A 17,494-nucleotide genomic window follows, 5' to 3' on the forward strand; every position below is an offset into this window, starting at 1 on the left:
GCGACAAAAAAGAAACCCTTAGTTAACTCATGTTTTTTAAAAGACATTTTTAAGCCAAAACTAAGAATAGATGGAACAACGGCTTTACATTTCAATTTCACCAAAACATGATGTTTTGGGATGTAGCTTGCAGTAAAGGCCAAACTGCTTTTTTTCATTTTTTTGTAGTGTCTTGATTTAATTAAACAAAACAAGAGCTAACAATCCACACAAAACCTATCCATCTGTTTTTGTGATGTTTGTGAGAGCAGAAAGAAAAAGATTCAGACAGAGGGAAAGGAAAAAAGAAAGCAGAGAGGGTTTTTGGCCTACATTCCATTCGTCTCTCTGCACAGTAGGCCTGGCGGTGCATGCAGAGCAGCTGTAGAGCTTATGTAACAAACCCCCCACCCCACGGCCCCGCCCTCTGCCCCCTCATGTTTTTTGAAAATAAAGGATGCCATTCCCTCCCTCCTAATTTCTACAGCAGCTTGTGACGTGGTCACACCCACATTTGCTGTTCCCTCCTTGCCTTCATCTGCTCCCTGTTTTTTTTCTCCCTCTCAGTGGAAACACATGTGAATCTATGTCTGAAAAAGCCATGTGACAGGCCAGTTCACAAATCTGTTCCCTTGACCGAATACCATAAAGGACCAGACAGGGAGACATAGAGAAAGAGAGCGAGAGACACAGAGAGATGCAAAGGAGACATAAAGATGTTATTTTCATCTCCATTTTTCAGTATTTCAGACACATTTTTCAATAATTTCCAAAGCCAAGACAGACAAGCTGAAGCACTTTTATGGCTACAAGCTGCCAGTCTGAATGCTTGTCAGATAGGATCAGCTTCTTTGCATACTTCAGTGGTGGCTCTTTTTTAATCCAATGAAAAAGAAAGCAAGATATGTAAAAGCTTGGGACAATACTTAGCCACTACAGCCTCACTATATTGAGTCACTTCAGTTGCCAAGGCAACAGGCTACAGTTCTTCCCCCATGCTGCTCAGTCGTCTGTAATGTGTGAACCATGCCATCAAAACAAGGACAATTTTTAAACATTACACCCTTGGGTGCAGGTTTGCTTGTTTGATTTGTGTTTTTGTGCATTGCCATTTTCCAGGAGGACATGACAACTTCCGTAAGATGATTGACGAGGCGGAGCCGCTAGGCTACCCTGTGGTGGTGAAGAATGCACGTGGCCACAGAGGTAAGACCAGCAGTCTATTTATTGCTGTCACAAGCCTACACCTCCGCTCAGAGACATGTAAACTACACTCTTCTAATAGGAGCCTGTTCCACCCTTATATGAAATTCACTGACAGAGTGTTAAACAATTAGGTCTGCGGAGCTGTAGGAAACACAAAACAAAGCAGATGTATGTCTTGCATGCTAATCATTTTAATTTTAGTTTAGAAATTGAACTTTGTTTACCAATTGTTCCTAATTCACAGGGGGGCTTTTGTGGAAATGTTAGCTTTATCATTTAAGTCCCAGTGTCTGAACACCCATTAGCCCAGTTGTAGTCATAGCTATTGACATTTGACTGGCTTGCTTTTGCGTTGAGAGAGAAAGTAAGAAATAACAATAGACCTTGACTAGCTCTGGCATTCTTCAACGTATTGTTAGGGAAAGCAACCATTGATCAAACACTAACTTGACCTTTTTAATGGAGTTCTGAATCTCAGGGGCAACTTTCCTCCCCTCTGTGATTGAATATTACCATTCTAATGTACATATAAAAGGTAAGTGAACAAACACATAGGCTATTTCCAAGTATCCTGTATTACTGTTAGTAAAGGAGTCTATGCTTAGTATCACATTTTTATTTCATGCACTCTTTCAAGGGAATTATCCAAATTGAGTTTTAGTACCATCATTACAAAGTAATCAATGTCTCAAATGAGTCACAAGACAATTATGGGTTTTTATTTTTTATTTGTAATGTGCTGCATGGTACTGGCTAAAGTCCATTTCATCATCTTAAATATGTTACCAAAAGATTGCCTTGATATCTTGGACTGTTTTCACTTAGAGTAAGAGCATGAATTTTTCCTGGTGAAGGAACAGGGATCATCAAGTGAGACAACTAGGAGATGCAGCTAAGAGGTGCTAATTAAAACGGGCGTCTTCTATGCTTTATGAGAAGCAGTTCTGTGGCTGCGAAGAGGAGTGTCCTTTTCATTATATGGGAATTGGGAACTGCCATGAGGCTTGGTCAGCAAAGGCACCTACTTGTCAGGACACTGCTCAAGTTATCCAACCTCTTGTGCAATTTCACACATTTGAAGAACATATTTTTAATGTAATAAAAATAGGTCTATTTAACCTAAACACATTTTTTTACTCCATTTCTTCATCTATTGTCTCCATTCCTCCCTCTCCAAGGCAAGGCTGTGTTCCTGGCCCGTGACAAACACCATCTGACAGACCTGTGCCACTTGATCCGCCATGACACGCCTTACCTGTTTCAGGAGTATGTCAAGGAGTCACATGGCCGGGATGTGCGGGTTGTTCTGGTTGGTGGCCGCGTCATAGGCTCAATGCTACGCTGCTCCACTGATGGCCGTATGCAGAGCAACTGCTCTCTGGGTAGGAAGACACTCTAAAATAACTGAGTTATGGATACTATTACATAATAGACACATTACTAAAGCCCTGTTTCCACTAAGCGGTCTGTTATAGATCAGTTTAGTTTGCTACTTTTTGGTTCGGTAAAGCCTGATCCTGTTTGCGTTTCCACAGCCAACACGTGCCCTATTTGGTAGGCGGGGGTGAGTGAAGCCGGAGGCCGGATGCCAATGGCTGCGTCAGCTATGTAATAGCGTGACATTATTGCAGCTCCACACACAAAAACAATCGACTGTATTTAAACATGGCAGGGTTGTGTTTACAGTCTTTTAATGCCACTGTCTTACGGGACCAATCAACAGACTGCAGTGTTTAGCTCCACCTTTTAGGGTCAGATTGATATTCTTGGCACCCCAACAGAAGGGTCCCAAAAAATAAGACGGTACGGGTCGGTAATTTGGGGATCTTTCCTGGCTTTAGTCTATGGAAATGCCACAAAATGAGTGCCGTACCAATACGAACCGAACTGAACTGAAGTAACCAGTTAGTCCCAACCATACTCATATGAATCATTTGCCACAATTTGAATAGGTATTAGTTGAAGCGTATTAGGAGTAGAAAATAGTTTTTTTTAAATAATAATGATTACCTTATAATTTTACCATATATAATGCATAAAAGTACCGTAAATTCCGTACTATTGAGCGCACCTGGATATAAGCCGCACCGGCTAAAAATAAGTAAATAAATGTATTTGTACATATATAAGCCGCACTTGATTATAAGCCGCAGGTGTCCACGCTATAACAAGAGCTATTTACACAGACGTAGGCTACCGGTAACATCCGCAAATACTGTAGCGTCCGTACGGACGTTAAAGGACGGCGAGAGCGTTCAAATAATAACTTTTAATAACCCGATCACTGTCGGCCGTGACCACGCCGTTTACAGCAGAGAGCAACACATAACTTGCCGTAACAATCCAACTCTCTCCCCCAGCGTTCTCTCATACAGCCACTCAACACGTTCTCGCTGGTGCATTCACTGACTCTCCACATAATCGGAATTATGAACACATTATCAACTACTGACTTTACAACATGAACCGTTACAATACGAAGCCTAGCCGACGGTGTCTGTAACACGGCTGATGAAAAAGATGACCGTAATATATTTCACAAGAAAAAGTCCATCCATTCACTGCCTCAGAATGACTTCATTACTCACTTCCTCAGTCTCTGTTGTCGCTGTCAGTGTCATCTTAACGTGCAGCAGCTCTGTTAGCTTCTTTGACAGCCAGGTCGATCGCCTTTAACTTGAAAGCTGCATCATATGTATTTCTCCGTGTGTTTTCCATGATGAGGGTGCGTGCATGAAGCGCAAAATGACTGATATTAAGATCCGACGTGACGAAGTCAAATGTTTTTGCGGCACAAGCTCATTGTCCCCCATAAAAAATCCATGCATTAGCCGCACCGGAGTAGAAGCCGCAGTGCTCGAAGTGTGAGAAAAAAGTAGCGGCTTATAGTCCGGAATTTACGGTAATTTACTGATTTGTTCATTCATCAAGCTCATACATAACTGCATAGTGCACTAGGAAAATGTTTTAATGCACACTGTGTATGTGTCAAGTTGTGCCACTGGTATTTTCAATTTTTTTCTGAAGCAGGCCATAATGACCATGAGCCCCCTCTGTGGCAATAAGTGCAATTCTTCTTTTCGTACTTATTTTTCTACTGTCTATCCAAACACACATACTGAGGGGCAGGGTTGACAGGAAGACGGACATCCTTCTAATGCTCAAGTATTGATTTAATACAGTTCTGCATGCATCTAAAATGTATAGTCTTAACTTGTGAATCAAACTTATTTATTAGACTGACAACAGAATAAAATAATATGGTTATTAAGTGACTAGGTTGGCCAACAGCCGGCGCGAATGGAAAACCCTGCATTAAATAAGTTGTATTAATAACATAAATACAGATAGGAGCACTGTTGTACATGAGTGCCGATAGACATTCAGTACTGCAGGGGCTGCAATCCCAGGCCTCCAAAGTTCCTGAACCTTTTAAAAGCCCCCAACAAGGTCTTTTAACGGGTAGATATTTAACCTCACAACTAAATTTAGACCCTGGTTCCTTTGGTGGAAATTCACATAGTTCCTGAAAATGTCCCTTTTTTCGGGGATAGTTCCTCTGATTGAAAAAGGGGCTTATGACAGGCATAAGATTATTTTTACATTATGTAACAGATTATGTGAACATTTGCACTGATTCTGTGATACTAAATATTGAAATAAGCGAATTTCCCATACAATGTTTATGTAATAGTACAATTTCTTGATGGATGGATGGATGGATGGATGTACTTTATTGATCCCAAGCTGGGAAATTGTGGCGTTACATACATACAGAGTATAAGAGCAGAATAAGAATAATATATAGACCCCTGTTAGATGATAAATTAACTATTGGACAATCTAGATGGTGAAATGAATGACAGAATGTAGTTGGTATTAACCATCTTGATGTCACTCTGCATTTTTCAGGTGGAGTAGGTATGATGTGCCCACTGAGCGAGCAGGGCAAGCAGCTTGCCATAGAAGTGTCCAACATCCTCGGCATGGATGTGTGTGGCATTGACCTCCTGCAGCTCAATGATGGCTCATTTGTGGTTTGCGAGGCAAATGCCAATGTTGGCTTTATCGCTTTTGACCAGGCCTGTGGCATGGATGTGGCGGGCATTGTAGCAGACTTTGCCCTTTCAATGCTCCCCAGCCGCCTGACCCGTAAAATGTCCCTGCTTTCCGTTGTGTCAAGCACCAGTGAGACCAGCAGCGAGCCCGAGGTGTGTTCTGTGCCCAATGGTGGAAGCTCCCTACCCGAGGCCGTCTGCAACATGAGCGTGGGTTCTACTTCCAGTGAGAGTGACCCGGAGTTGGCCGAGCCCTCACAGTCCTCGCCCCGCCAGTCCACAGCCCCAACCTTGCCTAATCTCTCTGATCTTCCTGATCCAGCCTACAACTTCAATACCCTCCTCGCCAACGAGATCAAGTTATTGACTGAATGATATTTAAGCATCGTAATTAACACACAAAACACCACAAATTTACAACATGTATACACATTCCCTGTTCGCCTGATAACAAACATTCCTTTGAAAAACGCATATCAAGAAAAAACTTTTAAATCATAGAAAGTTTTATGCAAATCAAGAGCAGAGAAACACACAACCACAGAGGTATAAACAAAAAAATACAAGCATTTCCCTACTATTAATTGAAAATGAAAAGATCTGAGGCTGCTCCCCTGATTCTCCTTGCTTTGCATGTCTTTTCGAAAACTGCAAACCACACAATCTAAACATAGCTTACACTGCAGCATGGTGCCATGTGTTTGAAAACAGAAAAGAAGATCACTGTCAAACAGTCTCGTTTTTAGGTATGTGTGTGGGATTCCCATAAAGGCTGTCTGCCATATTTTTACCTTTATAGCATGCTCACATCATTTAAGAAACTAAAACAAGGCTTTCCTGCTAAAATTACAGCTTTATTTGGTGGTTGAGAGGCAAGTTGAAGTGTTGTTTTGTTTTGTTAAGATAAAGTTGTTTGGATTGGAAAACGAAACACCCTTGCAGCAAGCACACTACACTGTCAGTTCCAATCTAGACTCAATTAACAAGAAGGGGAACATCCTGCAGCAACTGAAGATAAAGGAATTTTATATCAAATTAGCCGAAAGTAAAATAAGAAATAAATGTACACATTGAAACAAAACTATAGTTTATGTCGTGATCTCAATGAAACAGATTGTGAATTTGTTATATTTTTTATGAAGTTAACATAACTTTACCAATAAGATGCATATTAGCTGAATCACTGATTTGAAGTAGCTGGAGCTTATTCACTGACAGTGAAAGGAGAATGATGTGGTGCCAATTTATTTTTACCTTCGGGCATTGATAAGTATATAAGAAAACCCAAATTACAGCACCAAAACACCTGAAAATCATCGTGGACTCTAACACGGGTCAAAAACGGATTAGTTGTATACTGTGAATGAAGCAGGCTAATGCTATAGTAAGCAAAACTGCCCTTACATGAGCAAAATAGTAGAAATAACAAATGGTTATTATCTATCAGTCACAACTTGAAATTTAACTGTTTGAGTGCCATTATTTGATTTTATTACTTTACATTCTTATATAGCTTGTCTGAGTAGCCTTACCAGCAGCAGCAGTCTGCTGCTTTTTAAAAATTCACTCGATGGCTAGCACTTTATGATTAACAGATGCATTTTGTTTCTCGCTCAGATGACATATTTAGGAAACTTAAGACAAAGTGTGAAAGCTGAGTCTACACATGCGAACAAAATATACCTCAGAACAATGACTTCTCACTGCCATAGGATGACTTAGATATTCAAAACTACAAAACATATCAGCCAGAATCCATTGTTGTTCCCCAATGGCCTCTGATGTACCTGCAGGGACCCTTTCAAAAAGAAGTTTGAACAAACTCTCAGTAAGACTCTATGCTCTAAGTTGATTTACCCTCAGGTGGGGACCTCTAATTTTTGAGTTCCAGATTAGCCGATTTGAGTTTGTTAAATCAACTTAAGTTCACCTGGTGTTCAACTTGTGCACCATATGTTACTATAGCCCCATTTCCACACAGCAGTCCAGTACGGATAGGTTTGATTCGATTAAGCCCGATCCCGTTTGCGTTTCCACAGCCACCCGTGCCCTATTTGGTAGGCGGTGTGTAAGCCGGATGACGACAGCCGCTATGTAAATAGCGTCATATGATAGCAGCTAACTAATAAATTCACTAAAGGAGAAAAATGCTACACAAACAAAACAAACGCTGGAAGACATCCAGCATTTCATCCACTTCAATGGCATGTGACTCTTAATTATAAAAACTCAATCAAACTTTTTTTCAGAGAAGGCTGTGTGCCGTGAGGAGAAATACAGACGTAAACCATCAGCTGTCAATGATTACATTGATACAGTCAATGATTTAAACACGGCGGAGGTTTGTTTGCCGACGTAACACGGGAAGTGACCATTCTTTCAACCAATCTGCGGACTGCAGTGTTTAAAAAAAGTGGGACGGTACGGATCGGTTATTTGGGAATCTTTCCCGGGATTAGTCTATAGAAACGGGACTATGGAAACACCGCAAAATGCGCGCCGTACTGAGACGAACCAAGCTCGGTGGAAACGGGGCTTATGATTCACCGTGGCAACAGGGGACAAAAAAAGAGATCCTCATACTTTAATCATCTCATTGTGGACATGCAGAGAAGATGAACAGGTTTTAATAAGGGAAAAAAGGTGATACTGCTGCAGCGCGAAGGAGAGGGAGAAGTGGTGTAAGAGAAAACGGTTCAAGTCAGTGTGTAATGAAGTTGATTCATTTAATATTTAATAAAAATTGTAATATCGCAGGTCTGAATTTGTTGAATGGTGTTAAATCTAAAATGTATTTTCAAAAAGATCAATCCAGCGAAAGAAAAACGACTTTAAAACGGCTCAAAATTAAACATAACTACAGACTGGTGGTATTGTAGTCATATTTCACATAAACAGAGTTAACTTTATGAAGTGTCTATTTGAACGTGCATTATCATTATCCCCAACATAATGCTGATACCTAATGTCCTCTCACCTTTATCCTGTTTAGTTTCCTGTAAGTAATTAGCCCTAATTAAATTAACATTTCCTGGCGTAAATATAGACTCTTATTCCCTTCCGAGCAATGCACTGCCTTGAGCTTGAGGCTCCTCGACTAAAAGACATGCCACGTTCAACAACAATAGTTTGTTTTATATTCTAGAGTAGGCTATAGCCTACCTAACCTATCATATTGAAACAACCTGGATCTTTATTCAGACAAACACTAAAACAGTCTGATATGGACTAAATGAAAGGATGAGGAAATTAAACTGTGTTTCTTGGCTCTGCGTTTCAGACAGAGAGAGACTTTGGGTTTATTGAAAAAATGGAAAAAAACCTGCTCCTGACCAGGTTAGGTTCACAGGTTCAGTTACCATAGTAATGCGCTCAGAGCTAAACTTACCTCCCTCTCTGGGGCAGGCCACTTTTTCGGTTTTGAGGGACCTCCCCCTCTGAAAGGGAACACCCAGTTTCCCTCATTTCAGGGTTAACTGACTCAGTGTTTGCACAAAACCTTCTTTCTGAAACGGGTCGCTGCAGTTCCTTCTATTTCCCTTCTGTTATTGTTTTGTTTTTACCTTTTTTTTTTGTAAATATTTAGGTAGCATATGAACTCCAGTGAATGCTAGTGTCCAGATGCCTACACTGGACTGGCTGAAATGACTACCAACATAGACATTTTACAAAGTTTTGATGACAAACTTGTTTGTACAGAGCTGCAACATTGAAGGGTTGTATCCGCAATTTGGTGCTAATATTTCAGGATTTGTTTAGGAATTTTAGATTTTACTTATTGTTTTCACCTAGGTTTTGATAATAAAAAATGAGTATCTTAACCCACAAAAACATGTTGGCATGATGTACAAAAAAATGAAAACTATTTTTGCAGTCTTTGGATAGAATGTTACTTTTCTTTCCTTTGAAAAGAAAAGGGGTAAAATCCAGGAATTTAAATGACCAAGAGCTTTTTTAAAATGGATTTCCTGTTTATTACCTCCTGTACACCTTTCGATGAAACTAACACTAAGGAATGGTACACTGGGATACATTACTTCACTTGGAATAACTAACAGCTTTGAACAAAAGCAAACCCTAAAATGTTGTGACATCCTTGTATGTAGGTTCATAACTCCTCTGTTAAAAGCATCTCAGGGAAGCAGCCTGGATCTCAACCCTGACCCCAAAAGACACTACATATCTAACCAAGCTAGACCTGTAAAAAATAACCACCCATATCCATATAGGCAGACAAAAAGACACACAAACAACAAAGAAAAAAAGGTTGTCAACTACAGTATAAGGCTGTGGTGTATACCATAGTTCATGTGCACTTTTTTCCTTGCTTGTTTTATATTGTTTCTTGTTTCATTCCTAATTTATGGTATTTAAAAAAAGTGGTTTGAGTGCACTAATATTGTGTTAATAAACTTAAACCGCTGTGAAGCTTCATTTTATTTCCCTTTCTTGAGGGCCAGGTTTACTGGAGTCTAACGAGCATGCCCAGGGTGTGATATCTAAATCCACCCAGGAAAACCTGCTGTTTTAAAGGTTGCTGTCAAGTGATCACAGTGGTTCCACCAAGAACAAAAAAATACCATTGACAGCTTTGTGAAGTTGTCTGGTATCTAAATACTGAAAGTATCTGACAAACAAACTATTAAATCTGCTGATGTCCTCTTTCCTGACATGCAAAGGCTGGTGGGCTTGATCAAGCCACAACCCAACATGTTGTCCCCAAGGATTTTAAGTCTTTGTCTTTGTATTGAACCCTGTGTCATTCCTGATTTCTTACATCAGAGTAAATCAAAGCTCACATATCCTTACATACATTATATTAGCCAGCCATAGAAAAGAGGGAGGGGCTCATTCTCTTTTACAGAATCTGTTATTTCAATCTGTCGATAATGCATTTCTCATACAGAGCATATTTAGCCATTGTATGGTCATTGAAATGTGCTTGAACAGCTTTCAATATGCCTTTTCAATGTCTGGTTTCCTTTTGGAGCAGTAAGAGAAAGATCACAATCAAGCTCCCAGATTGGGATGCTTTCCTTTGCTTTATCTTTATTAATCAGTGGCCATCATAAAGTAGATATCAGGCATGGAAGCTACTGAAAGTTATGAGCAACACATACTTGAGGAAGGACAAATGTGTTGAAACAGGAAATGTGTATTGGCCTATGTAATATATAGAAAGCCTAGAACAAAACTGTAGAAACCTCTGGACTACCACTGTGTGCAAACACAACAGCACAATGTTAATATTTAAATCCAAACTGCTGCTAATGTATATTTGGCTCAAAAAATATAAAGGGTATATGAGGAAATCCAATGTTTGTGTTTTACAGCCTCTCAACATTTTAAAATGAATCTGAAAGCCAAAAACAAACATTTTGTTGTATAGTTCAGTTCTAATAACTAGTAGTGAGAAGTTTCTAAAAGTGATTCTATGTTTTTGATATAATGAATCAATGATTAATAATTGTATATAAACCATAGGATTTCACAGCAATTTTCAGGTTCATATTATGTATTGTGTTTCAAAACAAACCTGAGGTTTGTGTAAAGGTTTACAATATTCTTTGATTTTTCAGGAGGAAAATGCAGCGTTTGTGCTTCAGGAAAAACAATCACAGTCCCTGGTGATGACCGAAACATTTCCAATCTTTAATTCTATCTCCATATCACACTGAATTAAAAGGAGGTCCAGGACTGAAGGTGATGAGATAAGCAAAAACTTTGCTTAAACGTTTGTTAAGAAAAGCTTTTTCCACCATTCTGTTCTGTATCATTCTGACAGTGTTACAAACTGGATCCCAAATGTCTCTCAAAAGTGCAAAAATATGTAAATATATATCCCTCTTTTTTTTTAGATGAAATAAAGATGAGTCATTATTCAAACCAATAAACGTCTTATTTGTTCATTCCTATTAAACTAGACTTCAATATTGTTTACTTTGCTTTGACATACTTAAATAAGCAAACATATTTTATAGAGGATACTCTATACAAATTTTAATGAGTTAAACAAATATCCACATGAAGTACAATCCATGAAGGGTGAAAGCCAGGCATGCTGTAGTCAAAACCAGGATGTAATTATGTCTGCAACCTCTGCACCAGCTGCAGCAGGGCCTGGATAGACTCCAACAGGTCATGGTTTGGTATCAGCCGGCAGGCCTCTAGGGCCATGTTGCCAAATCCTAGTGCCTGGCACAGAAACAAAAACGGAAATACAGCAGCTGCAGATGTTGGACTCCTGGGAGAATAAAGCTGACTTGTATAATATCACTGAAATGAGATGCCAACCGATAAATAACTTGACCTTCTTTACCTCTCTGACAACTTGACAAGAGTTTGGCTGTTATGCGGTCCTGGTGGGGGGGGGTTGGTTTGAGATTGTTGACATTACCGTTCATGTTTTTTTTAAACTTTCCAATGTCATTGTGGAATTCATTGAAGACACCTGTGGTTTACATGGGGTATGAATCACTTTATCAAGTTTTGTGAACTAGTGGAATGAATTAAGTATGTGTTTCTTAAGTGTCTGTTGGTATAACATAAAAATATGTTTTATCAATCCACCTCTCTCACAAGGCTGAATGCATTCATATAGTTAATGTACAGATATGCTTTAAAAGTTGTCTCCATTCTTGCAAGAAAACCAGGAGTTAGATGAGAAGTAATTCAACAATATTTCCCTCAAAGAAGAAATCTCAATGAAATTAACTGCATGTTCTATGAATAGTGTCGGCCACCTTTTTGCATAACAGCACCTGTGACCTTCAAAGAAACAATGACGGGACTGGACGATGAGCAGAAATTCGCCCAAAGCCAAGAAAAGGTTGCCATTTGCACCATTTGTACCATTTTATTTTTCCTCTTTGTAGTTCAGTTAACATGTATAGGCCAGAGTTATGAGAAAGGATGCTTCTACATTGTACTGCTTGAACAGAATGAAACACATACACACACACACTGCTCTGCTTGTTTGTGTGTAACTGTCTTCTGTCCATATGGTAACTGTCTGCTATTGAGTGAAGTTACTAGTGCTATGCCATAAGATATCATTCAACCCATTGGACTTAGACCCTCTGCAAGTGACTGTAAGTTTCTGGCATTTAACTGTCTAGTACTCAACTTCCTGTACTGGCAGTTATATAAAAAACGTTCCCTAAGCCAATGCTGTCTCTTCCTTTCATCTGGCACATTTATCTCACAGAGCTGGATCTGACACACAAATAACTTCTAGTAGTATTATAGAGACATAGGAAACAAAGATTAAAGTCAGGGTGTCGAGACAGTCAATTCTATTCCTGCTAATTTTAAATCTCATCTTTACAGCTTTACCAATTAGAGCTAATCCCATTTTGAGACTTCCCTCTCAATGAGACGATCAAGGGGATAATGAGGAACTGTGTCACTATGTCAAATAGAACTGTAAATGCCTGACTGCCTTGTCAAGGTCACTCACCTTCAGGGAGTCTCCTCCTAGGAACTCGAGCATGGCAAGGCAATGGGCCACGAGTGCAATCTGACCGGAATCGTTTCTGGAGTCATACTGCCAAAACTCTAGTATTCTTCTAAAGGTCTCACCCACTTCAACTTGCTGGGATTTCTCTGATGAAAGCCATGAGTAAAGACAAAATAAGTGGTTAACACATTGTTTACCTTCTACAATGTTTTTGTGCATTTAATAGAGGTTAACATAAAAGTAAGATCTGCCCGTATCTTCTGCAACTTGAGTAAGCAGCAACCCCCCCTAAACATCCACAATGGAAATTGCATTGCTAAAAGGCTTAGCATCATATGTAGGGCAGCAGCTGCGATAGAGGGTAGTGATGCGGATGCTGCAGAGACAGAGATGTATCAGCACTGGTCTCTGGCTCTGTGTCAGTCCTAAGCATGCATGCATGTGTAAATCTGGGGTTTAGCTTTCGGATTGCACAGCAATACAGCTCAGCTAAATATGGAAACGCTGACCTAATTTTATCAGGGATACACCAATGGAACTCTCTGCTGTTCACCAGAAGTAGCAGTAAGTTGTAATTTGTAGTATATTATGCACTCAAATGAGATATAAAGTATGTTGGTTTGTTCATAAGCAAGTGCATTCTTTATTATTCATTATGTTTTCCTATGATTACACATTAAATTTAAACTTTTCATATATCCAAACTTACCAAATAATGGCTCTGACAACATGCCCGGATTTTGGACATTTTGGACCTTAGTGTTAAGGAGTTTGTTCAGGAGGCAGTGCCAAGTATGTGCCACCTTAAATCAGAGCAACAGAGGATACAGCATGAAACTCATAGACTAAAAAGTATTAAGTTATATAATAACATTGTATGCTTAATCGTACCTCAGAGTACAAGGAGCGAGCAATGGGTGTCTTCCCTTGTTTGGCAAACACATCTGCCATGAGAATGTAGCCTCTACAGGTTATTGTGCTATCCAGACCATACTCCTCGCTGGAGTAGTATATCTGAAATGCAAGACAATAATCAGAAAAAATATATTGTTCATCTTAAGACATTATCAATGTACCTCACACTTTGTTAAGGTTACTGAAATTTAGGAATATGTATATGCATACAAGTCTGTATGACTAACTAACTACATAAAAAGAGATGTGGCCTTCATTTCCCTCTTCACAGTGTCAATAGAGCTTGTGAGGTTATTGGACAGCTTAAAATAATTAATGTTATGCAGCCATAGGTGACTGTAGTAAATTTTACACAGACATCATTTGCAAAGTTAACCAGTGCTGCTTCCAGGTTTCCAGTTGCAAAATGGAGGCGGCCCAGGCTCCTGTGCAGCTGATGGTAGACTTCATGACCACATTCTGGGCTCTTCAATACTGCCCACTCTGCTTGGGACAGGAGCTCTGCCACCAGTTTTAGATTATCCATACCTAGACATGAAACCACAAATAAATACATGCACCAAGATATAGAAACATTAAACATCTAGAAAGGAATAAGGGGGTATATTAGGCTGACAAAACTGACCCATGTTAGCCTCAGCCAGCAGCAGGTATACAGGAACCAGTTGGACAGTACTGGGGCCATGGATGTCTATGGAACAGTGCAGACAAACCTGAGCAGCAGGTAGAGCCTCTTTGTGTTTCCCCTCAGACAGTTTACTCTGGGCCACTGACTGGCAGATGGCCATCAGCTCTGCCTTAGTTGAGAAACAAACACACAGTACACATCAGGATACTTTTATCTTACCTGAATTCAAGAAACATTACACAATAATTCACATGGCCCATAGTGCTAAGGCAATTGAAAAGAAGTGTCTTGTTAATACAAATCTTAGAATTTTAAAAAAAAAACATTAATGGACATAGCGATATGGTTTTGCAACTCAAGGTTCTCTTTGCATTTTCCTTTCAACTTAAAACAAACTGCCTGTGCTATTTCAAGATCTTCCACATAACCAGTTCAACACCCATCGGCTTACCTTTTTAAGCTGTATTTCAATCTGGCCAGCCCTCTGGAGACGGAAAAAGGTCAAGGTACGAATGGGAACAAGCAAAGGACAGATTCTCTGGTGGATCCCTACCCAGTCAGCCTGCTGGTGCTCTGCATCACTGAAATATAAAGAGAGACTTTTTAAAGAAAAGACTGACGTTTTTTAACAATCTTGGTTCCCTTTTGGAACATATCCTTTTCTCTCTTTGCTTATTTTGTGCTGTACATATGCAGGTGATTAAGAATGAAAGCTGTTTCCATCTTTACTAATTGTCTGCCACCTTTCACACAACTGTTCAGGCATAACAACAAATGACTATAAAGAGATTATAAATGTTGTGCCTGACTGTCTCTTTTGCTTTATGTCATATACTGAAGAGATATCTGTATTTATTTCTTCTATGTCTTTTTCCTAACCAGCTAAAAGCTCCTCACAGGAGCTTAAAGATCTATTTTATGATTACAAACAAAGTTGTTGTGGCTTTGTGTGAATAATGTTTCTTTTATATTTGCTGTGTATAACACACTAAATATTCCCTCTGGGAAAAATATAACTGGTGATATAGCTGGTGTTGGCTCAGAAATGATCAAGAACATTGTTCACTGACATGAGTTGAACATCTAAGTCCAGCAGACTGATATGATACGATTATTATTATTTGTGTTAACAACAAAGATAATTTGGTTTGAATCACAGATTACATTTCCAAAAAAAAGCTTCAACTTAGAAAATATCAGAGTGCACAGAGATCATATTAAATTGCCTGTTGCTACATAGCTGGTCTGTAATTTTGCTCATCTGGCTCTTGTCTAAAACTTCTGTGGAAAGTGACTTGGATTTCCTTGTTTTTTTGTTTTACAGAGGAGCATGTGTGCTCGCTCCACCGTGTTTGTGTTCTCTGGACCTGAGACAGACGGAGCAGTGGGCAGGAAATCTGGCCTTGTCACTTCAAACAGTAGAGTTACAAATCATTGGGTCTTCTAAGGACACCATAGCAACTGCTCTCTCATTATTTCCTTTCCTTTCTTTGCGTGATACTTTCTCGAACTTCCTGCAAATTAGCAGTTCCATCAAACATTTGTTTGGATATAAAAATATGAATATGATTCCAATACCAGTGGCTTAAATGATATACAATTACAATCCTTACTTACTGACAATTTGGTGTATTGTGCTCTGTATTTTAGCCAGAAACATAATAGATGGACACAGACATAAAATGATATTGCTCTGACGAAGAACAAAAGCTAGTCAGGTCCTAACTGGCAACTGCATTTGATTTACTTTATTTGCTTGTTTTTTGCTTATATTTTTTGCATTTTGAAGATCAGCTAATTAGGGAAAAATATTTTTCAATACAAGTGACAGACATGCAGTTCAGGTTTAAGGTTGAGAGTGAGGCTTTATATAAGTGGCTGTAATCTCCCTTTAAGAAACTGGGTTTAGTGGCTCAACCCTTTACATAAATCCCGACAGGAATGTCACCACATGCTCCTCTTCACTCCCAATACTGTGCCAATAAAGAATTCACAGAGCTCAGTCCTTAACTGTCATTGAGTCCACAGACTACGCCAACACATCAGCCAAAGATGTTTGCTTGCTTATAGTAGAGGAACAAACCCCTTAAAAAGGCTTTAGTTTTTGAGATACCCCTACCCGAGGTAGAACAAAGCACAACCATATGTTTTCATGACTTGAACATGTCTAGTTTATGAATCGGATGGTTGTATAAAAATATTTTACTGCAAAATTACTTTTCTTTTGTTTTATGTATCTTACCAACAAATGAAAATAGTGAAAATTAAAGGTTCTCCGAAAGGGACAGCTTCAGCCTTATTACATGTATCTCTGGAAATCAAAATCAGAATGTCATCAAATTTGTACAGGATGTTGATAGATAGTTATTAATGACAATTGAGCAAAGTTTTTATCAATACCATTTTCAATTTTTGAAAAACACACTTAAACACATTTGGTCTGCCATTTTTGAAGTAAGAACACCAATCTCAACATTAATTGTTGTTCCTCTACTATTAGGCTACATGAAAAAGCTGATGTTGACCGACTAACACAAATAAACAGACAAGAAATAATTCGAGTTAATTTCAGCTCCAGCAACACCGCCCTCTGACGACACTCGTCACTTGAACGCCCTTTATGCCGATGTGGTATATACAATTTATTTAAAAAAAAAGAAATAGCAGACACTGCCACCTAGCGTCCTCAGTAAGACATTGTTTAAATAAGCCACCATAAATTGAACAAAAGACAGATTTGTTGAATTTAGGGTTGGTTTGCGTTCACAAATTAATCGTCTCACATCAAAAAATGTTGAGGTTTGATGAGAAAACAACTGCTGACTCAATCTCACCAGTAAAAGGTTACCCTACATCCAGTGCATTGCAGGTTCGCTGGTCTTTGACAAAGTTCACACAGTTTTTCCGTTCCTTTGGGTAAGGCAAGAGAAATAACCTTAGATGTTTTCCCCAAAACGTGTCGGTCCCCTTCCATTATTAAAAGAAAGCCCGTTTATGTTTGACAGATAGCTTATTGGTTTCTAGCATAAAACAAGCTGATAGCAATCGCCAGTTGAAAAAAATACGAGTTTACTATCACTATGGCAACGACTTCAGCAGCTAGCAAAATAAACGTAGGCCTTTTTACTAAAAGATACACTGCTATTTATTGAGGCCAGCAAGGCGGAATTGCATTTAAAAAAAACTTGTATTAAATTGATAGCCTATTAAATAACACATTTCTTAGGCTTCGTTCGTGTTAGCTAAAAC

The 17,494-nt window shown here is 39.1% G+C and overlaps 2 protein-coding genes across 3 annotated transcripts in view; one reads left to right on the forward strand and one right to left on the reverse strand.

The window, feature by feature from the left end:
* rimkla (ribosomal modification protein rimK-like family member A) overlaps positions 1-9,119 on the forward strand; it is a 27,121-nt gene extending 18,002 nt beyond the window's left edge. Inside the window, exons 3-5 of the mRNA XM_079359470.1 lie at positions 1,099-1,185; positions 2,364-2,567; positions 5,098-9,119. Of these exons, the coding sequence (XP_079215596.1) occupies positions 1,099-1,185; positions 2,364-2,567; positions 5,098-5,618 (812 nt within the window). The 3' untranslated portion in view covers positions 5,619-9,119. The remainder of the gene's footprint in view (positions 1-1,098; positions 1,186-2,363; positions 2,568-5,097) is intronic.
* On the reverse strand, positions 2,475-17,261 carry zmynd12 (zinc finger, MYND-type containing 12). 2 transcript variants are annotated; one of them, XM_079359472.1, is made up of 8 exons: positions 17,080-17,261; positions 14,697-14,826; positions 14,243-14,414; positions 13,976-14,145; positions 13,594-13,716; positions 13,412-13,505; positions 12,703-12,848; positions 2,475-2,563 (listed from the first exon to the last, which is right to left on the reverse strand). In XM_079359472.1, exons 1-8 carry the CDS (start codon positions 17,217-17,219, stop codon positions 2,522-2,524), a joined length of 1,017 nt encoding a protein of 338 aa, XP_079215598.1. In that variant the 5' UTR covers positions 17,220-17,261; the 3' UTR covers positions 2,475-2,521. The 2 variants fall into 2 exon arrangements, with proteins under 2 accessions (XP_079215598.1, XP_079215597.1); XM_079359471.1 differs by lacking the exon at positions 2,475-2,563 and adding an exon at positions 10,872-11,438.
* Between the last annotated feature and the right edge of the window lie 233 nt (positions 17,262-17,494).

Source organism: Symphodus melops (genome assembly GCF_947650265.1).
Source record: "Symphodus melops genome assembly, chromosome: 13".
Taxonomy (NCBI): domain Eukaryota; kingdom Metazoa; phylum Chordata; class Actinopteri; order Labriformes; family Labridae; genus Symphodus; species Symphodus melops.